Genomic DNA, 22,844 nt, shown 5'->3' with positions numbered 1-22,844 from the left:
AGGAAGAAAATTGAAGTTAATAACCTCAGAAAATTTTGCTTGCCTGTGGAGCTACACCTTTTGAATGAGACACAAAATGAATGGGCTGCATAAATCGCTATAAAAACTATGCAACCATGAATTTATAGGAAGGTTAACAAAGAAACGAATGGACCATTTCAGAGAAAATGTTGATTGCCATGTGAAGCTGGAGCAGGTGAGAAGCCACCAACTGGATCGCCAAAAGGATTGGCTGAGCCCATCTGCTGTTGAGGTTGGTAAGGCACCATCATCGTTTGCTGCGGCACTTGTTGGTGATAATATTGCTGCTGCTGATACATTGGATATTGTTGTTGTTGCAGTTGCTGCTGATAGTAGTATTGCTGCTGCTGCTGAGCCATCATTGCCATCTGCACATTTGGTGGTGGCGCAATGCCATTTGACATAGCAAAGGGGTCTCTGTAGTGAAAGGGATCGGCATCCATACTGCCACCGTTATATGCTGTGGCAATCTGCTGTCTCCTGGCTGAGTCTTCATAGAGGCTGTCAAGCAAAAGTTTGTCGAAACCACCAGCCTGAACAACCAAATGAACTGTTTGAATTGGAAAGGTGAGCGATAAGTAGATTGTGATGGCATTAGATCACAAAATTTACCAGTTTACTTTCAACGATTTGGCTGGTTCCGGTGCTTGGGGTAGTGACCAATGCCAACTCCCATCCGGAAGAATCAATTGCAAACAAGTCAGTGGTTGATGGACGCTTCGCAGCATCACCTGTAAAAGTAAGAAATGGTTTAGGATGTTTTCAATACAGAAACATTACAGTGAATTTAAAAGTTCCTTTGCATGTGTAGTATGATGCCAACTATGCGAAGTAGAGATGCAATCCTCACCTGGAGAAATTATGGCAAGAGCCAATGCATTGCTCTCCTCAAGATCAGCAGCAGCAGGATTTATTTCATCCAAGCCCTAAATTATGAGAGAAGAGATGATTATGTTTCTCCTGGTGTAGCTTTATTATGGGGGAAAAAGATCGTGTAGAAAGATGCACAGAAATTACTAGCAAGTCTGCGGTGGTAGCAGGTGGAGGTTCAACTTCTGCTACAGGTTCAGGTTTGGGTTCGGGTGGTGGTGGCTCCACTGCAGGTGGCTCTTCCTTTTCTTCTTCAGCTGGCTTTTCTTCCAAGGGAGCAGCTTCTTCTTGATGGTAAGTTAGCAGGTTCTTCTCTTCATATTCCTAGTTTGAAAATATTAATAATAATTTGGATTCACTTTAAGTCTCTGAAGAATGATATTAGGAGCCATATATATGGTGTATTATTGTTTACCGGGCACAAGTCTGTAAAAAAGCAAACTTCGCAACTACAGCTTATTGAATAGTTAAAATTATGGTTCATAAGATTTCCAAGACATGTAATCTAGGGCATGAATGGATGAATAACATGTTGCCGAGATTTTAAAAAGCATTTTTTAAAGGATATTGATCTCGAGAAGTTGTTGGATACAAACAACTTGACATGTAAACATCCAAACTTGGAAACATCAACTGAAGTTGGATTCAAGTGTGCACTTTGCCATGATTGCTGATGGACCTTAAACTTCTAAATTTAAGTATGTTTCTTTCAATGATTCATGAGTTTTATGGATGTAACAATGAAAGGTACTTTCTCTGCAAGATATAAAATTCAAGAAAAATATAGAATTAGTAACTTAAAACTGATTGAGCTACTAGAAATCTTTGGGAAAAAAACATTAAGATCAAAATTACCCTATTTAAAATAATGACTCACCAGTTTCTTACATGAAATAGACCCAACTCCAGGTGCTTCTCTGATATATTCTTCCATTGTAGCAAGAAATGAAGGGGGTGGCTAGAATATAGATTATAGACTGTTAGTAGGAAATCAACTTTGCAGCAAAAGTAGAATAATAGTCAGCCAAGATGAATTGAACCTTCTAAACATGAAAATGAGCACTATTTTGGTACTATTATTCAAGTAGTCATCATTAATTTTGAAAGCACGGTTAGTAAAATTTAAGATACTGCTGAGAAGCAGTCATTTTCTCTGAAATACCCTTCATGATCAAGAAAACAAAAGGGGCAAAAGTCAAAATGACGCCATTTATTTTCCAATCATCAAAGGAGCGCCCCATTTTGATTTTTTATCAAAAGGGCACCCCATTTTTATCAAAAGGACGTCATTTCTCTGAAATACCCTTAAATACCGTCAGTACTATTATCTCCTGTCTAAATCTCTCACCTAAATCTTGAGCTAGTCAAGTGCGTTGTAGCAACTACGGTTTTGTAGCTACTAGCAACTACGGTTTCATAGTTGCTACAATGCATACTTAATCTATTCAACGTTGGTAGGAATTTACGTTATAGCAACTACGAAACTGTAACTACTACAATGCGGATTCAACCTGCTCACCTAACATCCACATTGTAGCCGCTACGAAACCGTAGCTGCTACAACATGTGTAGCAACTACAGTATAACTGCTATAACATGCCTAACCGGTTCAAAAATTGGATAGGAGATTTAGGCAGGAGATAGTTTAGTACTGGAGGACAGTTGTGTAATTGTACATGACTAATAGTGGGGTGGGGCGTCCTTTTGATAAAAAAAAGTGGAGCGCTCCTTTGATGATTTGGAAAAAAAAAGGCACCTTCATTTTTGCCCAACAAAAAGTAAAATCCTCTCTCCTTAAGAAATGCTAAAAATCCAACATATCATGCTAGTGAAATAAAATTGTGACTTCGATCTTCTGGTTAGTTTAGTTGGTAAGAAAACAAGATATCCACAGGTATCTCCAAGAAAGATTGATACGAGACCTGTCTCAAAGTAGGGAACTGAAAGTTCCTCGCAAGCTCCAAATGTTTGCAGAATTCGTAGAACTCGGAAAGAGCATCAGCCTATATGAGATTTCAGAAAACAATCCAACTGTGCATTAATCTTTTCTAAAAATATTTTGATCGAAATTGTTGATTATGAACTAAGGACACTACTACCTGCTGTCCAGCTCTCTTATATATATCAAGTGCTTTGATGGCATCATATTTTGACATCTCAAAGAACTGCATAAGAAATAATTATAGACTCATTTCAAGAAATTATTCCTCTTTTAGTTAGGATATGTTAAATATATATGTAAGCAATGAATTACCATATCTACGAGGTTGATGATGCCATCATTGATTGAACAATATATTTTAAAGCTCTCTTTTAGAACCTAAAAGATAAAACAGGAAAATTGTGAGCTTCATGCTTATATGCAGGAACTATTAGATTTTTCTATAAGAAATTTACCAAAATTGACTCAATTATTTCTTCATGGCATAAAATGAGTATCTACTTTTGTTAGTTCTTCAATGAGTCAACATACATCTTTTATGTAAAAGTGTTGGCACACATTGCCCACAAATAGTGCAAGTAATAATACAAATGTAAGAGAAAATTGAGGATCATGGTTTAGAAAGGGATTGCTTTGCTAATGGAAGCAACTAGCAAGTATATGCAGCTTCAATGGATTAGCATATTGTATGCAGCTTCAATAGGGACGGGCATGTTAACTTTGTTCGACAGCACAAAGGAAAAGTCAACACCATTGCTCATAACCAATATCTACTACAACCAGTTTTCTTTTTCCTTGTCAGAAAGAAGAAAGACTTCTCTTGTAAGTAAGAAATCCACATTAATACCCTCAATTCTTCTACATTATTCTGAAACCTAGGTATCACAATTCACAAATAATGATAGAGGTACTATATCAAAGGAAGTTAAAGTTGATTAATGATAAAATGAATAAAGACAAGTAAAAAGTAGCACAAGAGAACAAGACTTAAACACCCAACAGTTTACAAAAATACATGAAAAGGAAAGTTTAGCCTCTCCAGGGCCATATTAGCACAAAGACAGGCAGACGACAATTTAAATTGTACCAGAGCCAATGCATATTGAACGAGCAAGTCTCCACATGCTGCTCCTTCAGGCTACAAATTCAACCAGACAGCAAAGGTAGGGAACAAAAAAAATGGAGTAAAAAGAAAGAAACATGGTCCAATAATTTTTCCAAAATCTTCTAGTTGCATATGAAGACTGTTAGTGGCAGATGCTTTACCTGACAATTAATAAGACGGAAGAGAAGTTGTTGTAAAGCAGGCAACTGTTCTAAAAGATCAGGACAACATAAAGTTCTAGTTCGACTATGTCCCTGCAAAGAAAGATGAAACAAAAAATAATGTTTAGATTTCTAAATGTTAGCAAACATATTCAATGAATACAAGAGTGAATCTACCTTAACGGACTGTTGCTGTGGGGTCGCCTTCATCACACGTTCTGATTCAATATCATATTTTAAAATCCTAAAACATTCAAGTCGCTCTTCCAGGTAGTTTGCATATGTTCGTACCCATGCAGAGCAATCCCAAGCTACAGGAATAAGAAAACTAAATATTATGCATGTAGTTTTTCCTCATAACTGTAAATATAACAAAACAAGGTGAGATTAAATTTTATAAGAATTGAAAAGGAAACACACCCAAAGGACATGAATCATCCTTAAAGTTGGATATTTGAAGAATACTGCCTCGACGAGAATAGCTTAATAGCTCCTCTCGAAATGTAGGATCACCTTCCCTCATTGTCCTGTGAATAACTATCAATGCTTTCAATGCAACCTGTAAATTTTCATCAAGACTAAAGATCACTTTCAAGTTACATATAAACATCTACAATAAATAAAGTTGAGCGTTGGTGTTCCCTCATCCATTTTCTGAGGAAATAATGGGATTCTTAATATGATTTTTGCTACCTTTTGTGGCCAAAAATTCTGTATGCAAATTCAGCTAGTTAATAGTCAAAAGGTAAATAAATATTTCATTACAATTTTTTTTTCTTATCAATACTGAGACTAGACTCTTGACAGTAGTACCTTATATCACCTAGTTAAAGGTAACCACAATTTTGTCATTTCAATTTACTAAGAAAATTCACATTATAATGAAATATATAAAATGTGATGAGGGCAGCCCTATTACATGAGATCCTAATAATCAATCTAAAGGCCCTAATGCTTGCAGAGAAAAGCTATTTTTTTCATGACTTGAACCATAGTAATCAAAATCAAAAACAGAGATTCCAGCCATTGAAGTTTACACGAAATTTGTGAAACTTAAAAGAGACCAACATGTGAAGCACCCAAAACAAATTCCTGATGCTTCAGTATATGATCAGAAACAAAGAACATCAAAAGGACAGCTAGAATCCTAGTACTCAGACAAATCAAGTATCATACTGCTTTTTTATGTTTGTGTTTTTCAGAATCAGACTTTCTATAATCTACTTTTTTCACAAAGTAATGTTGTATAATGTGCTTTCTTACATGCCATTTCGACTACTGAAACTCCATTGAAAATGACAGCTAAAATGTAAGACGAAGAACAAAAGCAATTGATTCAACAAAAACGAAACTCACAAGTGACAATAACATGCTTTAGAGAATCTGGATTTCACATACCGTCCAATTATGGGTCTTGGACAGTCTTCTGCCTAGCGCATAGATGCAGTAAGCTACATCGGCTCGCGGACGAACCACCGAGGTAGCAGCAAAAATCGCTGAAACAAAAATATTAGCTTCAAATTTTAAGGTCCTGATGCAAATCTCCACATGAAGGCCGTTGGACGAATTGAAGTTTTAAATAACTGAACGAAGCTTCAATGGCATAACCAATGGATAGCAAAGTACAAATGGCGATCAAACAGAAAAAGGACCACTCACTCCGCACGTGTCGCTCCTTCGGGGGGCATTCTACATGGTTTGTTGCTTTGACGATAGCAATATCCAAATCCTTGCACCAAATCAACGAAGGAAGAAATAAAGCAAACAAAAATTAGACAGATACATCGCGTTAAGATAAAGATTTAAACTTTCCATTGAAGGAATGAATCACAGACCTTGAATTCGCTATTGACCTTCGCGAGCCCAACTTTGGTAGAATCCTTGAGGGCTCCGTAGGCCTTCCGCCATGTCCCCATCCACCCCGTCCTGACCTTGATTTCTCCTTCCCCCTAACCTCACCGTTCCTATCCCTAAAGGTAAAGGAGGAAGAGAGGGAACGAGAGGCGATCGCTTACCAATGCGCAAACGCGAGCCCTCTTACCAACCCGCCACCATCGGCTTCCCCTTCTCTCTCCTCCAAACTCGCGCTCGGGTTTTCTATAACAGGGATTCGAGTTGATATGCTTACCCCATCCTACCGCATTTTTACGCTCCATTTGCCCTCTTTTCCCGGGCCACAAGGTCACAACCAGTGTACAATTATCAAAAAATAGGCGCAGTTTAGAAAATCGATTCGAGGACGTTGAGTGATCGCACAAGATCCTCCTGCTTAAATCTGACGGACGATATTAGTTCTAAGTGAAAATTAATTACATGGGTTAGTTATTTATTAGTTAAATAATATTATATAATTTTTTAATATATTTAAATCATAAAATATTAAAAGTAAAATTTTAATTAATTTAATAAATAATTTTGAATAAATTTGATATAAGAATAAATTAATTAAAAAATAACCAAGCCCCAACTCGGCCCGCTGCCCTTCTCTTCTCTAACGATCACGCCCCTTTTCTTCCGAGGAGATGGAGGCGGACTAAGTCTAGAAGCCAATCCGAAAAATTCCCTCTCTCTCTCTTTCTCTCTCTCTCTGAAAATCCGATTTTGGGTCTCTCGCTCTCAATTTGTCTGCTATTTCTCCTCTCGAAGACTAGGTCAGTCGAAGGAGAGAGAGGGATGGAAAAGGGAAGAAGTGTGCATCCGGATTGCATCAACGCCTCAAATCCTTACCACGAGTGCGTCGAATATTGCTTCCAAAGAATCGCCGAATCCAATTCTCGCGCTGAAGAAGGTAGGTTGTTCCTAGTTGTTCTTCTCCATACGGGAAAACTATTTCCGCCCTTTTGATGATAGATATTGTTCGAGCATAAATGCAAAGATTTATGTGATCCCTTTTTTTCTTCTTCCGTTTTGTCGATTAATCCACGAGGAGAATGAGAAATATAGAGGTTTTAGCACATATTTCTTCAAAAATCCTGATCTTTATTTTCTTGGTCTTTTTTTTACCCTGATGAGAAGAATTAATAGCTTTTTGTTTGCTGGATTTGTCTTTAGACGAGACCAATGACAGCTCAAAGGAGCCAGAGGAGAGAATTGTCCACCCGGATTGCATAAACGCTTCCAATCCCTACCATGAGTGCAGCGACCACTGCTTTAAGAGGATTGCTGACTTAAAAGCTCAGATCGAAAGGAATGAATCAGGTAATCTCCTTTTTTTTCCTCTTTCTAGGGAATTTTTAAAAATGTTTTTTCGTCAGTAATCGAATTTCTATTTTTTTAAACTAGATAAAACTGATAGAATTGCGTGCTTTTCTTTAAATGTTTTGAACGATTGGTCTAATGCTTGCTCTGTGTCATCTTCATGCATAAATAATGAAGCTTCTCATTCATTATTTGTCTATTTTTTGAGTTCTTTAAATTTAATGTATGACAAACTACTTAGCTATTTCCTAATTCTATCAACATAGTGAATCATTCTGTGCAAAATTGAATGTGTTCTTTCTTTAAAACTACTAATCCATCTGTGATTTTAGTTTTTATTCTAGCGGGTCATTAATATTTCACAATATTCTCTTCATATATCACACAGGGTAGAACTTCTTTTAATCTCTAAGTTGGTAAATATTGTGATGACATGTGGGGTTTGATCTGCTAGCTATAAAATGGCTCACTCAGGATAATTATCATGGAGCATGAAAGACTTTGGTTTCTGTTATGCACACAATATAGAGTATCCCTAGCAATGAAAGTAGCTTCTGTAGAAGGGGCGAGAAAACACAGTGGTAACTAGCTGTTATGAGCCCATTATCATGCAGGATCTCAGTTGTCAAACAACTTGATTTTTAGGGAAAAATAATTACCGATGATCTCTTCTTTTCAGTCATGGTATATAAAGGTAAAGTTAAGTGTGATCACTTAACTGAATATATTGTCAACTCTCCACCCTACTCTTATTGAGTTCATTACAATTTCAATAACTTGTACACCCATTACCAGCACTTGTGATTAATGCAACAACAAATATGTCTGCGTTGACTTTAGAAAGTTGTTTATGAAACAATTCAATGGGTTATGTTGAGTGTGTACTTTATGCTTTGGTATCTGGAGACTGGTACACCATTTCCCCTCAGATCCATTATTTCATCTGTCTATGTGTACTTCTCCCACGGCTCTAATGCATGTTATGATTGGGGTTGGCTATATGGCATGTGTTGAGTCATATCAATTAATTATACTGACGTATCCTCTCCTTAATCTGTGATGTTTTTTCTACAACACTATTGATTAATGAATTTATTTTAGATAAACAAACAGTGGTGTCAGTTGAAGAAGAAAGGGCAAATCAAGTGGAACAAAATGATGACAATGTTGATTCTGAATCAGGCCAGCCGCATCTTACTGAGAAGCAGAAGAAGTTGTTTGAGCTGAGGTTAAAGATGGTAATACCACCCTCATGTACATTTTGGATGTAATTCTTGATATATATGAAATGCATCTTTAAGTTAATTTTATCACAATGATACATTTACAGAATGAAGCACGGAAGGCTAATCAGATGGCAATGGTAGCTGAAAAGAAGAAGATGGAAGCTCCAACAGAAACAAGGGGCATCTCCAAACAAAAATGGCTTGATGAAAGGAAGAAAAAGATTGGCAAGCTGCTTGATTCAAATGGTTTGGATATGTCAAAGGCTTACATGCTCGACACGCAAGAGAAAGCTGAAGCAAAGTATAAGAAGTGGGAAAAAGATCCTGCTCCTCATGGTTGGGATGGTAAGATATGAAGGCTTTTATATATTATTCATTTATGTCCATGTGAGTATCATAATTTATGTTAGCATACGTGGAAAGCTGCTTTGATCGCTGCAATGTTCTAAAGTTAATACAGTTTTTATTGAATCTGTTATCCTATGCAATTCTACTTCCATTAGGAGTCCTTTAAAATTCGCATCCAATTATGAAAACAATTATGTGAAATATCTATATTCTTCCAGCTTCCCTGCTTTATTAAAGAGGCTTGTCGATTTAACTGCAGTATTCTATGGAAATAGAGATCAGGTCTTGGACTTTGGTCAATTCTATACATTGGATCTATTAAGTCATGCTAGCAAATATTCCTTTTCCTCAACTTTGTCTGATTCCTGTTTAATACCAAACCTATATTATTTAGTTTGATTCCCTTTCCTTTAGTCATATTTCACTTGGACTCTTTTCCAATTTATATTAGTGCTAATGATTGAAAAACCACTATACTAAATTCTTTATCCTGCACTCCGTTTTTGAGACTAAAGGGCAGTCTGGTTCTTGAGACTAAAGGGCTGGTGCATGAAGCTACCACCAATGTAAGGTTTCGGGAAAAGTCGAACCACATTGGATCTATTGTACATAACTTTATCCTGCATTGCACTTTAAGGTTATATGACAACAACTTTACCGTGCTAAGGCTCCCTTTCTCCCTCCGTTCTTGAGACTAATAACAAAATATACATGGAAGAGAGAGATGAGAGAATATGGTCCTTTTTCTTAATTTTGTAGGTACTTTTAACATTTATTAGGAGATAGTATCTAGGGCTATATAGATGATTTAGATACTATGAATCTTCAGTAGAGTTTATTCTGTCTTATGTCTATCAATATGCTAATTGACTATTATCCTTTAAAACAGTTTTTAATCAGAAAACCCTTTATAATGCTCACAAAAAGCGCACACAAAACATTCAATGTGATATGGAGGCATATAATAAAGCAAAGGAAGAAGATCCAGAGTTCTATCGGGAGGCTTCTAGTCTACAGTATGGCAAGGTACAATCACTGGATACACGCTAGACCTTCCAGAGCTGTTAAAATCTTTATTATATTTTGATTTAACACTTGTATAAATTGTGCAGATGACGAAGACCCCTGAAGAAAATATTGATCGAATGGTGAAAGAACTTCAAGATAGGGATGCAAAACGCAAGTCATTCAGCAGGAGGCGGAAGTTCCACGAGGAGAAGGATATTGATTCGATCAATGACAGGAATGAGCACTTCAATAAGAAGATTGAGAGGGCGTTTGGGAAATACACTTTGGAGATCAAGAATAATTTGGAAAGGGGAACTGCTTTGCCAGATTAATTTGCTAATTTTATGGAGCGCATACTTATACTGTGTAACAATTTGGGATCTGCAGTGTTAATTTGAAAATTTTATGCCATTTGGGTATGCAATCGTTATGATGACTTGTAAGTTGTATTCTCTAGCACTTTGTGTTTAATCAAATACCTAGTTGAAATGTACTTCGTAAAATTCTCTAATACTGCTTCAGTTATCAAAAGATTGTTTCTAGTTTTCCCATATATGGACTTTACTGGTTAGGATATGCAATAATGAAATGAGGATTTAAAATTTTTTAAAAAAAAAGAGGTGCTGTGCTGCTGTGATTTCTCAGTGTGTATAACTCTTATTAAGCACAATTCTAGACATCTTTCTTAATACCATTATTTAGATTATAGTTCTAGTTTTGAGAATTACTGATATAGAAGGCCGATTTGGATATTTCTCATTATTAAGGGCTCGATTTGATAATTGCTCTCGGTCTATCCGTATTCGCTTTTTGTTACTCTTTATCCAACGGCCGCTTTTTGTTATTCTTTATCCAACGGCCGATCCTGACCCTATATGGTACGATTGCGATCGATCGGGGGCTCGGCGTCTTGGATCCGTTCCTTTTCTTCGCATGTGGGCCCCGCGTTTCGATTCGGAAGCTTCCAGACGGTTGCCAACGAGACGAGAGGAGAGGAGAGGAGACGAGACGAGACGAGACGAGAGAGGCGAGGAGTGCGCGATGACGAGGGGAAAGCAGAAGATCGAATCGCAGAGGAAGAACGCGGAGAGGAACCAGAAACCGAAAGGTTCCCAGCTCGAGGCGAGAGCGGTCGGTCTCAAGGTCGTCTGCCCCATCTGCAAGGTCCTACGATCCTCTGATCCCTAAATCGCTTTTTCCGTTGCTTCATTGTTCGACTAAATTATTCCCTCCCTCCTCCTGGCTCTTGTGAGCAAAAGTTCGATTCGATTCCCAGATCGCTGTCTGTATTTGTTTTTTTCGTTCAAAAATCTCGTTTCCCGTTTTCTTTCGTGATAAGAGTTGGGATAATTCCCCTCTTTCATTGGCTGTTGTGGACTCTGATTGATCCAAAGATCATCCTGTGCAATTATCGTATTAAAAGATTAATAAAGCATTAATTTTACCTCTCATATGGGCCTGAAGGCGTCATCAGTAGAATCTCATCTTTAGATACTATTTTGGTATAACATAGACGGGTTTCCTTTAATTGTATTTTCCTTTCCATGGAAACTCAATCCGTTTCCGATGGAACTGTATTTTTTTTTTTACCTCGAATGGGTTGATTCCTCGTTCTTGTTTAAGCTAGCACTGCGATGCTAGGCTTCTCTTTTTGCTCCTTGTCGTTCATTGCTATAATATGAAGTATGTTATTTATGGTCTTAGTGTCTATATTGGTGATGATGCCTCTGTGGTTGATTATCATACAATTTCCTAAATCAGCATAGTTCGATAATGATAACTCTTCTACGCAAAGGAATTTCTTAAAACCACATTTCATAATTCATCCTTGTATGAGGATGCTTCAACCGCATCTTTGGGACTTCAGAAAAATATGCTGTCTTATGAATTTGCTGTATGTTAACTTCTATCATGTTTGTAGAATTTTTCATCAAAACAAGGTGAGATTAAATTTTATAAGAATTGAAAAGGAAACACACCCAAAGGACATGAATCATCCTTAAAGTTGGATATTTGAAGAATACTGCCTCGACGAGAATAGCTTAATAGCTCCTCTCGAAATGTAGGATCACCTTCCCTCATTGTCCTGTGAATAACTATCAATGCTTTCAATGCAACCTGTAAATTTTCATCAAGACTAAAGATCACTTTCAAGTTACATATAAACATCTACAATAAATAAAGTTGAGCGTTGGTGTTCCCTCATCCATTTTCTGAGGAAATAATGGGATTCTTAATATGATTTTTGCTACCTTTTGTGGCCAAAAATTCTGTATGCAAATTCAGCTAGTTAATAGTCAAAAGGTAAATAAATATTTCATTACAATTTTTTTTTCTTATCAATACTGAGACTAGACTCTTGACAGTAGTACCTTATATCACCTAGTTAAAGGTAACCACAATTTTGTCATTTCAATTTACTAAGAAAATTCACATTATAATGAAATATATAAAATGTGATGAGGGCAGCCCTATTACATGAGATCCTAATAATCAATCTAAAGGCCCTAATGCTTGCAGAGAAAAGCTATTTTTTTCATGACTTGAACCATAGTAATCAAAATCAAAAACAGAGATTCCAGCCATTGAAGTTTACACGAAATTTGTGAAACTTAAAAGAGACCAACATGTGAAGCACCCAAAACAAATTCCTGATGCTTCAGTATATGATCAGAAACAAAGAACATCAAAAGGACAGCTAGAATCCTAGTACTCAGACAAATCAAGTATCATACTGCTTTTTTATGTTTGTGTTTTTCAGAATCAGACTTTCTATAATCTACTTTTTTCACAAAGTAATGTTGTATAATGTGCTTTCTTACATGCCATTTCGACTACTGAAACTCCATTGAAAATGACAGCTAAAATGTAAGACGAAGAACAAAAGCAATTGATTCAACAAAAACGAAACTCACAAGTGACAATAACATGCTTTAGAGAATCTGGATTTCACATACCGTCCAATTATGGGTCTTGGACAGTCTTCTGCCTAGCGCATAGATGCAGTAAGCTACATCGGCTCGCGGACGAACCACCGAGGTAGCAGCAAAAATCGCTGAAACAAAAATATTAGCTTCAAATTTTAAGGTCCTGATGCAAATCTCCACATGAAGGCCGTTGGACGAATTGAAGTTTTAAATAACTGAACGAAGCTTCAATGGCATAACCAATGGATAGCAAAGTACAAATGGCGATCAAACAGAAAAAGGACCACTCACTCCGCACGTGTCGCTCCTTCGGGGGGCATTCTACATGGTTTGTTGCTTTGACGATAGCAATATCCAAATCCTTGCACCAAATCAACGAAGGAAGAAATAAAGCAAACAAAAATTAGACAGATACATCGCGTTAAGATAAAGATTTAAACTTTCCATTGAAGGAATGAATCACAGACCTTGAATTCGCTATTGACCTTCGCGAGCCCAACTTTGGTAGAATCCTTGAGGGCTCCGTAGGCCTTCCGCCATGTCCCCATCCACCCCGTCCTGACCTTGATTTCTCCTTCCCCCTAACCTCACCGTTCCTATCCCTAAAGGTAAAGGAGGAAGAGAGGGAACGAGAGGCGATCGCTTACCAATGCGCAAACGCGAGCCCTCTTACCAACCCGCCACCATCGGCTTCCCCTTCTCTCTCCTCCAAACTCGCGCTCGGGTTTTCTATAACAGGGATTCGAGTTGATATGCTTACCCCATCCTACCGCATTTTTACGCTCCATTTGCCCTCTTTTCCCGGGCCACAAGGTCACAACCAGTGTACAATTATCAAAAAATAGGCGCAGTTTAGAAAATCGATTCGAGGACGTTGAGTGATCGCACAAGATCCTCCTGCTTAAATCTGACGGACGATATTAGTTCTAAGTGAAAATTAATTACATGGGTTAGTTATTTATTAGTTAAATAATATTATATAATTTTTTAATATATTTAAATCATAAAATATTAAAAGTAAAATTTTAATTAATTTAATAAATAATTTTGAATAAATTTGATATAAGAATAAATTAATTAAAAAATAACCAAGCCCCAACTCGGCCCGCTGCCCTTCTCTTCTCTAACGATCACGCCCCTTTTCTTCCGAGGAGATGGAGGCGGACTAAGTCTAGAAGCCAATCCGAAAAATTCCCTCTCTCTCTCTTTCTCTCTCTCTCTGAAAATCCGATTTTGGGTCTCTCGCTCTCAATTTGTCTGCTATTTCTCCTCTCGAAGACTAGGTCAGTCGAAGGAGAGAGAGGGATGGAAAAGGGAAGAAGTGTGCATCCGGATTGCATCAACGCCTCAAATCCTTACCACGAGTGCGTCGAATATTGCTTCCAAAGAATCGCCGAATCCAATTCTCGCGCTGAAGAAGGTAGGTTGTTCCTAGTTGTTCTTCTCCATACGGGAAAACTATTTCCGCCCTTTTGATGATAGATATTGTTCGAGCATAAATGCAAAGATTTATGTGATCCCTTTTTTTCTTCTTCCGTTTTGTCGATTAATCCACGAGGAGAATGAGAAATATAGAGGTTTTAGCACATATTTCTTCAAAAATCCTGATCTTTATTTTCTTGGTCTTTTTTTTACCCTGATGAGAAGAATTAATAGCTTTTTGTTTGCTGGATTTGTCTTTAGACGAGACCAATGACAGCTCAAAGGAGCCAGAGGAGAGAATTGTCCACCCGGATTGCATAAACGCTTCCAATCCCTACCATGAGTGCAGCGACCACTGCTTTAAGAGGATTGCTGACTTAAAAGCTCAGATCGAAAGGAATGAATCAGGTAATCTCCTTTTTTTTCCTCTTTCTAGGGAATTTTTAAAAATGTTTTTTCGTCAGTAATCGAATTTCTATTTTTTTAAACTAGATAAAACTGATAGAATTGCGTGCTTTTCTTTAAATGTTTTGAACGATTGGTCTAATGCTTGCTCTGTGTCATCTTCATGCATAAATAATGAAGCTTCTCATTCATTATTTGTCTATTTTTTGAGTTCTTTAAATTTAATGTATGACAAACTACTTAGCTATTTCCTAATTCTATCAACATAGTGAATCATTCTGTGCAAAATTGAATGTGTTCTTTCTTTAAAACTACTAATCCATCTGTGATTTTAGTTTTTATTCTAGCGGGTCATTAATATTTCACAATATTCTCTTCATATATCACACAGGGTAGAACTTCTTTTAATCTCTAAGTTGGTAAATATTGTGATGACATGTGGGGTTTGATCTGCTAGCTATAAAATGGCTCACTCAGGATAATTATCATGGAGCATGAAAGACTTTGGTTTCTGTTATGCACACAATATAGAGTATCCCTAGCAATGAAAGTAGCTTCTGTAGAAGGGGCGAGAAAACACAGTGGTAACTAGCTGTTATGAGCCCATTATCATGCAGGATCTCAGTTGTCAAACAACTTGATTTTTAGGGAAAAATAATTACCGATGATCTCTTCTTTTCAGTCATGGTATATAAAGGTAAAGTTAAGTGTGATCACTTAACTGAATATATTGTCAACTCTCCACCCTACTCTTATTGAGTTCATTACAATTTCAATAACTTGTACACCCATTACCAGCACTTGTGATTAATGCAACAACAAATATGTCTGCGTTGACTTTAGAAAGTTGTTTATGAAACAATTCAATGGGTTATGTTGAGTGTGTACTTTATGCTTTGGTATCTGGAGACTGGTACACCATTTCCCCTCAGATCCATTATTTCATCTGTCTATGTGTACTTCTCCCACGGCTCTAATGCATGTTATGATTGGGGTTGGCTATATGGCATGTGTTGAGTCATATCAATTAATTATACTGACGTATCCTCTCCTTAATCTGTGATGTTTTTTCTACAACACTATTGATTAATGAATTTATTTTAGATAAACAAACAGTGGTGTCAGTTGAAGAAGAAAGGGCAAATCAAGTGGAACAAAATGATGACAATGTTGATTCTGAATCAGGCCAGCCGCATCTTACTGAGAAGCAGAAGAAGTTGTTTGAGCTGAGGTTAAAGATGGTAATACCACCCTCATGTACATTTTGGATGTAATTCTTGATATATATGAAATGCATCTTTAAGTTAATTTTATCACAATGATACATTTACAGAATGAAGCACGGAAGGCTAATCAGATGGCAATGGTAGCTGAAAAGAAGAAGATGGAAGCTCCAACAGAAACAAGGGGCATCTCCAAACAAAAATGGCTTGATGAAAGGAAGAAAAAGATTGGCAAGCTGCTTGATTCAAATGGTTTGGATATGTCAAAGGCTTACATGCTCGACACGCAAGAGAAAGCTGAAGCAAAGTATAAGAAGTGGGAAAAAGATCCTGCTCCTCATGGTTGGGATGGTAAGATATGAAGGCTTTTATATATTATTCATTTATGTCCATGTGAGTATCATAATTTATGTTAGCATACGTGGAAAGCTGCTTTGATCGCTGCAATGTTCTAAAGTTAATACAGTTTTTATTGAATCTGTTATCCTATGCAATTCTACTTCCATTAGGAGTCCTTTAAAATTCGCATCCAATTATGAAAACAATTATGTGAAATATCTATATTCTTCCAGCTTCCCTGCTTTATTAAAGAGGCTTGTCGATTTAACTGCAGTATTCTATGGAAATAGAGATCAGGTCTTGGACTTTGGTCAATTCTATACATTGGATCTATTAAGTCATGCTAGCAAATATTCCTTTTCCTCAACTTTGTCTGATTCCTGTTTAATACCAAACCTATATTATTTAGTTTGATTCCCTTTCCTTTAGTCATATTTCACTTGGACTCTTTTCCAATTTATATTAGTGCTAATGATTGAAAAACCACTATACTAAATTCTTTATCCTGCACTCCGTTTTTGAGACTAAAGGGCAGTCTGGTTCTTGAGACTAAAGGGCTGGTGCATGAAGCTACCACCAATGTAAGGTTTCGGGAAAAGTCGAACCACATTGGATCTATTGTACATAACTTTATCCTGCATTGCACTTTAAGGTTATATGACAACAACTTTACCGTGCTAAGGCTCCCTTTCTCCCTCCGTTCTTGAGACTAATAACAAAATATACATGGAAGAGAGAGATGAGAGAATATGGTCCTTTTTCTTAATTTTGTAGGTACTTTTAACATTTATTAGGAGATAGTATCTAGGGCTATATAGATGATTTAGATACTATGAATCTTCAGTAGAGTTTATTCTGTCTTATGTCTATCAATATGCTAATTGACTATTATCCTTTAAAACAGTTTTTAATCAGAAAACCCTTTATAATGCTCACAAAAAGCGCACACAAAACATTCAATGTGATATGGAGGCATATAATAAAGCAAAGGAAGAAGATCCAGAGTTCTATCGGGAGGCTTCTAGTCTACAGTATGGCAAGGTACAATCACTGGATACACGCTAGACCTTCCAGAGCTGTTAAAATCTTTATTATATTTTGATTTAACACTTGTATAAATTGTGCAGATGACGAAGACCCCTGAAGAAAATATTGATCGAATGGTGAAAGAACTTCAAGATAGGGATGCAAAACGCAAGTCATTCAGCAGGAGGCGGAAGTTCCACGAGGAGAAGGATATTGATTCGATCAATGACAGGAATGAGCACTTCAATAAGAAGATTGAGAGGGCGTTTGGGAAATACACTTTGGAGATCAAGAATAATTTGGAAAGGGGAACTGCTTTGCCAGATTAATTTGCTAATTTTATGGAGCGCATACTTATACTGTGTAACAATTTGGGATCTGCAGTGTTAATTTGAAAATTTTATGCCATTTGGGTATGCAATCGTTATGATGACTTGTAAGTTGTATTCTCTAGCACTTTGTGTTTAATCAAATACCTAGTTGAAATGTACTTCGTAAAATTCTCTAATACTGCTTCAGTTATCAAAAGATTGTTTCTAGTTTTCCCATATATGGACTTTACTGGTTAGGATATGCAATAATGAAATGAGGATTTAAAATTTTTTAAAAAAAAAGAGGTGCTGTGCTGCTGTGATTTCTCAGTGTGTATAACTCTTATTAAGCACAATTCTAGACATCTTTCTTAATACCATTATTTAGATTATAGTTCTAGTTTTGAGAATTACTGATATAGAAGGCCGATTTGGATATTTCTCATTATTAAGGGCTCGATTTGATAATTGCTCTCGGTCTATCCGTATTCGCTTTTTGTTACTCTTTATCCAACGGCCGCTTTTTGTTATTCTTTATCCAACGGCCGATCCTGACCCTATATGGTACGATTGCGATCGATCGGGGGCTCGGCGTCTTGGATCCGTTCCTTTTCTTCGCATGTGGGCCCCGCGTTTCGATTCGGAAGCTTCCAGACGGTTGCCAACGAGACGAGAGGAGAGGAGAGGAGACGAGACGAGACGAGACGAGAGAGGCGAGGAGTGCGCGATGACGAGGGGAAAGCAGAAGATCGAATCGCAGAGGAAGAACGCGGAGAGGAACCAGAAACCGAAAGGTTCCCAGCTCGAGGCGAGAGCGGTCGGTCTCAAGGTCGTCTGCCCCATCTGCAAGGTCCTACGATCCTCTGATCCCTAAATCGCTTTTTCCGTTGCTTCATTGTTCGACTAAATTATTCCCTCCCTCCTCCTGGCTCTTGTGAGCAAAAGTTCGATTCGATTCCCAGATCGCTGTCTGTATTTGTTTTTTTCGTTCAAAAATCTCGTTTCCCGTTTTCTTTCGTGATAAGAGTTGGGATAATTCCCCTCTTTCATTGGCTGTTGTGGACTCTGATTGATCCAAAGATCATCCTGTGCAATTATCGTATTAAAAGATTAATAAAGCATTAATTTTACCTCTCATATGGGCCTGAAGGCGTCATCAGTAGAATCTCATCTTTAGATACTATTTTGGTATAACATAGACGGGTTTCCTTTAATTGTATTTTCCTTTCCATGGAAACTCAATCCGTTTCCGATGGAACTGTATTTTTTTTTTTACCTCGAATGGGTTGATTCCTCGTTCTTGTTTAAGCTAGCACTGCGATGCTAGGCTTCTCTTTTTGCTCCTTGTCGTTCATTGCTATAATATGAAGTATGTTATTTATGGTCTTAGTGTCTATATTGGTGATGATGCCTCTGTGGTTGATTATCATACAATTTCCTAAATCAGCATAGTTCGATAATGATAACTCTTCTACGCAAAGGAATTTCTTAAAACCACATTTCATAATTCATCCTTGTATGAGGATGCTTCAACCGCATCTTTGGGACTTCAGAAAAATATGCTGTCTTATGAATTTGCTGTATGTTAACTTCTATCATGTTTGTAGAATTTTTCATACCTTTCAGATAAGACAGGATATCTGTTAGTCAAGAATCCTTTAGGCATTTAATTAAACCAATGTAGCTGGCATATGCTTGCATGTCCAGAAACATTTTCCTAGGCGCCCCCAATGACTATATTTTTGACTTGTTTATGCTTGTCTTTCTACACAATTAAAGAACAAATCTTGGATCTTCACTGCCATGAGGTAATCACTGAGATACTGTTTTTACTTGGTGGATGATAGGTGTAGACCTAATTGAGATCACTAAGCTTAATTTTACATAAGGTTCTATATCTTGGTTGACAAAATTTATATAATTTGATTGTGAAGCATATATTTTTTTTCAGTTACTGCACCTACAAGGATAACCAGTTATGATGATAATGAAACATCATTGATGGAGATAATCAAACTAGAACAATGACTTCTCTCCTATATAAGTTTGTTTTCTTTATGTTATCTTCAAACTTATCTCACTGTAGCATAAAACTTGCTATTTAACTGTATCAATCCACAGTTGAAAATCCTTTCAATGTCAGACTTCCGAGGTTTTAGCATACCTGGCTGCATGTGATGATACAATTCTCCTAGCAGGTGTTATTGTTATTCATTTGATACAATTCTCTTAGCAGGAGTTAGTGAATTCACACACACATTTAGAGAGAGAGACAGCAGAATATACACCATCTGAATTGAGAAAATTATCAAATTGATCTCCATATGAAACTTATTTGTTAACAGCAAACTAAGATTGGTGTTTGTTCACTTGCATGGAACACAATAACAAGAATAGAAGTCACACACCAGCAGTATTGTCACCATTTCAAAAATATAACCGACTGATATAGTGGCTACTTCTCTATCTTTTGTGTAGAACTATTATAACATTTTTCCTATCAGGCTTGAGGTCACAAGTTTGGCAATATTAGTGGCAAACGCTAATATATCCTCTTATGCTCACAACATTAGTTAACTGGTAGTTAAGGTGCAATCATCTGCTTTAGATATCATTATGCTCTTGTATTTTTCATATTTTGTGTAATACAAATTATTTTCTATGAGATCACCTCTTGTGTTTCTTCTACAGAATCATTTTTTACCCTCAGGTCGAATGCTAGATTAGTGTTGTCTCATATTGATGCCATTTTGATTGAATGCATCAAATTTTGTTTACCCTCCATTTTTCTACTTGTTATTCTCACAAACAGAAACAGCCTTCTCAAACATTTGGCTTTATTTCAGGTGCAACTTGCAAATCATAATCAACTCGTCGACCATTACAGCTCAAAGCATCCAAAGGAGAAGCCTCCCAGCGAATCAGAGTGATTCATCTTCAAGTTACGTCCGAAGATTGAAAAGTTACACTTTATGTTCCACTCGAAAGCGTTTGTCAACTTAAATTGAAACTTCTGTGTGCGTCTATCTATATTCTCTATTTTCATTTTCCTTGGAGAACCGTTATGGCATTGCTCTTTGCTACTGGATAAATTTCCTCTGCTTAATAATCTGTCAGTCTATTATAAGTCAATGAATTGTTTTAATCCCATACAAGTATGTGTTGTTGTTGTGGGAAGTCCCTCGTAATTTATCTCTCTTTCAGACAATGAGGGGCATCCTAGAGGGGCCACGTAACAGTTTCATCTTTTGTTGCCGGTACATTTTTTTTTTTATTATGCGATTCTCATCAAAATTTGAGCTGATTCGTTTTTATCCTCTTTGAACACATTTATTATCTACGTTTTCTTGATCACATTTTTAACTGCATTTTCCACATATGAGATGCCTGCAGCACTAGCTCTCGTTACTATCTGCTATTCAGAGATGCTCTCGTCATTAGTGCGGCGTTGTATTAAACTGTTACACTCCAAATGTGTTCTATAAAAAGCTGTCTATTTGTATTTTTTTTATTTCAATTCAGGTATTCAATTTTTGAACTGATTAATTTTGAAGATAATTAGTCAGGCGCTATGAATGTTTTTCATCGATTATTAGGAGAAAGTACTTGTAAAGATTCATTTAAACTGCCAGCGTTTTAAGATTATTGTTCTATTGAATGAAAATTCCTACTTTATCGTTTTAAATTTATTAAATTGTTTTACTCCATTTATCCGCCGAAAGAAAATATTGTCCTAATTCTGTTATTGTCGCTAACTCTTGACAATCTATTCACATTGTTATGTTTTCATTGTCTATTATTTTCGGTTGGTGCTTGTTGTTAACTCGTTGTCATGGTGCCCGACGAGGTGTTTACTCCGAAAGATAGAACGGTGAGGGAAAGGAATTCAAGACGGAGGCTTGGCTCGCCACTGTCGCCCGTGACTTCCAAGTTTCATCAGGGTTGATTGTTGTTGTTTGGAAGTTGAGATTATAAAATTGGCAATTTCACTTTTCAAAATATTTGTATTTATTGTAGGACTATTATTTCTTTTTGCTTTCTTTTGGTTGTACATTTGTTGCTCATCAATTCAAGTGCGGTTTCATTCTATTTATTTTTGGGACCGATATTTTATTGATAAAATATCAGTTGATAATAGAAAAATAATAGTATAATAAATGTGAACTTGGATTGGATTGGATTGATAGAATATAAATAAAACTATAGGTTTATTATATCTTGGATCAGTATACGCAGCAATTTTGTGGAAATTGATATATAGACTAAAAAATTAATAATTATTTTAGAATTTTTATAGAAAAAACAAAAAATATTTTATGTGATATAAACAAATTATTGAATATAAAATTTTTCTTACAATTTTCATTTAAATGTTCAATAAATTGCTGATGAATTAGTATGGGCTTGATGGGCCTCTAGTATATCATGAAGCTCAATTAGCCGGTATTATTATTATTATTATTATTATTATTATTATTATTATTATTATTATTATTCATCAGGCAAGATATCATGGTCATTAGTGTTTCTTAATTCTATCGTCAAGAGTTTGGATGTGTATTGTTATCCTTAATCTTGCAAACTATCATGGTAATTAGAGTATTGTTAATGGAAGAGAAATCACGCATCAGGGATTCCTTGTGTGAAGATAGTGGAGGTCATCAAGGCTATGATATTGAAATCGCAATAGGGAGGGGTTGGAAGAGTTTGGATCTGGGAAACTAATTTAAGGGTCTAGTTAATGGGCATGCCGATCTGCAGGTTTAAAAGGAGCAGTCTGTAATAGTGCCTCTATTTAGTTGATTTTAAGTTGCAAACTGTTTTCTTAAGGCTTTTGTTCTATTCTAACTCTCTGTTTTTTCTCAAGACGTTGTTGTACTTTAGGATGTACAAATCCTTATAATTAATGATTGGATATATGTGTCCATTGTAAATGAGATTTTAGTTACATATTGAGAATTTTATAATTTTATTGTTGGTTTATATTGTTGTACATATATGTATAATGTGAATAAATGTATAGGGAGAGGTTCTCTCACTTGTGGATAAAAGGTTAGCCTGGTGCACGAAGCTCCCGTCATGCAGAGTTCCTCTTTTTGAAAGAGGTTTTTTCCAGGATTCAAATCTAACCTTTAGGTCACAAAGCAATAACATTATCGTTGTGCCAAGGCTCCCCTTCCAAGAGCAAAGGAGTGAGAGAAAAATAGCAAAGATTTTCATTCACCGTCATTCCCCTAAATCTTCTCTCCACTATGCATTTTCGCTCGGTGGTTTACCGATGATAACAATTGGTACCTTTTAGTTTATCACGG

The 22,844-nt window shown here is 36.5% G+C and overlaps 5 protein-coding genes across 7 annotated transcripts; 3 read left to right on the top strand and 2 right to left on the bottom strand.

Annotated features, from left to right (window-relative positions):
- Positions 1–2: 2 nt before the first annotated feature.
- On the bottom strand, positions 3–6,168 carry LOC122038054 (putative clathrin assembly protein At5g57200). Its single transcript, XM_042597617.1, has 15 exons — positions 5,935–6,168; positions 5,759–5,828; positions 5,498–5,595; positions 4,520–4,658; positions 4,277–4,410; positions 4,100–4,192; positions 3,921–3,971; positions 3,146–3,211; positions 2,991–3,056; positions 2,814–2,894; positions 1,769–1,849; positions 1,039–1,215; positions 872–947; positions 634–752; positions 3–554 (listed from the first exon to the last, which is right to left on the bottom strand). The coding sequence occupies exons 1-15, from the start codon at positions 6,013–6,015 to the stop codon at positions 159–161; spliced, it is 1,728 nt and encodes a 575-aa protein (XP_042453551.1). The 5' UTR covers positions 6,016–6,168; the 3' UTR covers positions 3–158.
- Positions 6,169–6,559: 391 nt separating this feature from the next.
- Positions 6,560–10,372, top strand: LOC122038053 (pre-mRNA-splicing factor syf2-like). 2 transcript variants are annotated; one of them, XM_042597616.1, is made up of 6 exons: positions 6,560–6,887; positions 7,151–7,297; positions 8,411–8,535; positions 8,628–8,868; positions 9,761–9,897; positions 9,984–10,372. In XM_042597616.1, exons 1-6 carry the CDS (start codon positions 6,773–6,775, stop codon positions 10,209–10,211), a joined length of 993 nt encoding a protein of 330 aa, XP_042453550.1. In that variant the 5' UTR covers positions 6,560–6,772; the 3' UTR covers positions 10,212–10,372. The 2 variants fall into 2 exon arrangements, with proteins under 2 accessions (XP_042453550.1, XP_042453549.1); XM_042597615.1 differs by having other exon boundaries at positions 8,399–8,535.
- Positions 10,373–11,274: 902 nt separating this feature from the next.
- Positions 11,275–13,507, bottom strand: LOC122005301 (putative clathrin assembly protein At2g01600). Its single transcript, XM_042560293.1, has 5 exons — positions 13,274–13,507; positions 13,098–13,167; positions 12,837–12,934; positions 11,859–11,997; positions 11,275–11,279 (listed from the first exon to the last, which is right to left on the bottom strand). The coding sequence occupies exons 1-5, from the start codon at positions 13,352–13,354 to the stop codon at positions 11,275–11,277; spliced, it is 393 nt and encodes a 130-aa protein (XP_042416227.1). The 5' UTR covers positions 13,355–13,507.
- A 391-nt stretch (positions 13,508–13,898) lies between these two features.
- LOC122038052 (pre-mRNA-splicing factor syf2-like) lies at positions 13,899–17,711 on the top strand. 2 transcript variants are annotated; one of them, XM_042597614.1, is made up of 6 exons: positions 13,899–14,226; positions 14,490–14,636; positions 15,750–15,874; positions 15,967–16,207; positions 17,100–17,236; positions 17,323–17,711. In XM_042597614.1, exons 1-6 carry the CDS (start codon positions 14,112–14,114, stop codon positions 17,548–17,550), a joined length of 993 nt encoding a protein of 330 aa, XP_042453548.1. In that variant the 5' UTR covers positions 13,899–14,111; the 3' UTR covers positions 17,551–17,711. The 2 variants fall into 2 exon arrangements, with proteins under 2 accessions (XP_042453548.1, XP_042453547.1); XM_042597613.1 differs by having other exon boundaries at positions 15,738–15,874.
- A 436-nt stretch (positions 17,712–18,147) lies between these two features.
- LOC122038051 (zinc finger protein 706-like) lies at positions 18,148–20,684 on the top strand. Its single transcript, XM_042597612.1, has 2 exons — positions 18,148–18,382; positions 20,379–20,684. The coding sequence occupies exons 1-2, from the start codon at positions 18,152–18,154 to the stop codon at positions 20,460–20,462; spliced, it is 315 nt and encodes a 104-aa protein (XP_042453546.1). The 5' UTR covers positions 18,148–18,151; the 3' UTR covers positions 20,463–20,684.
- The last annotated feature ends 2,160 nt before the right edge of the window (positions 20,685–22,844 follow it).

Source organism: Zingiber officinale, chromosome 1A (assembly GCF_018446385.1).
Source record: "Zingiber officinale cultivar Zhangliang chromosome 1A, Zo_v1.1, whole genome shotgun sequence".
NCBI classification, from domain to species: Eukaryota; Viridiplantae; Streptophyta; class Magnoliopsida; order Zingiberales; family Zingiberaceae; genus Zingiber; species Zingiber officinale.
The sequence above is the reverse complement of the archived record's forward strand: the minus strand, read 5'-3'. Positions and strand labels throughout refer to the sequence as shown.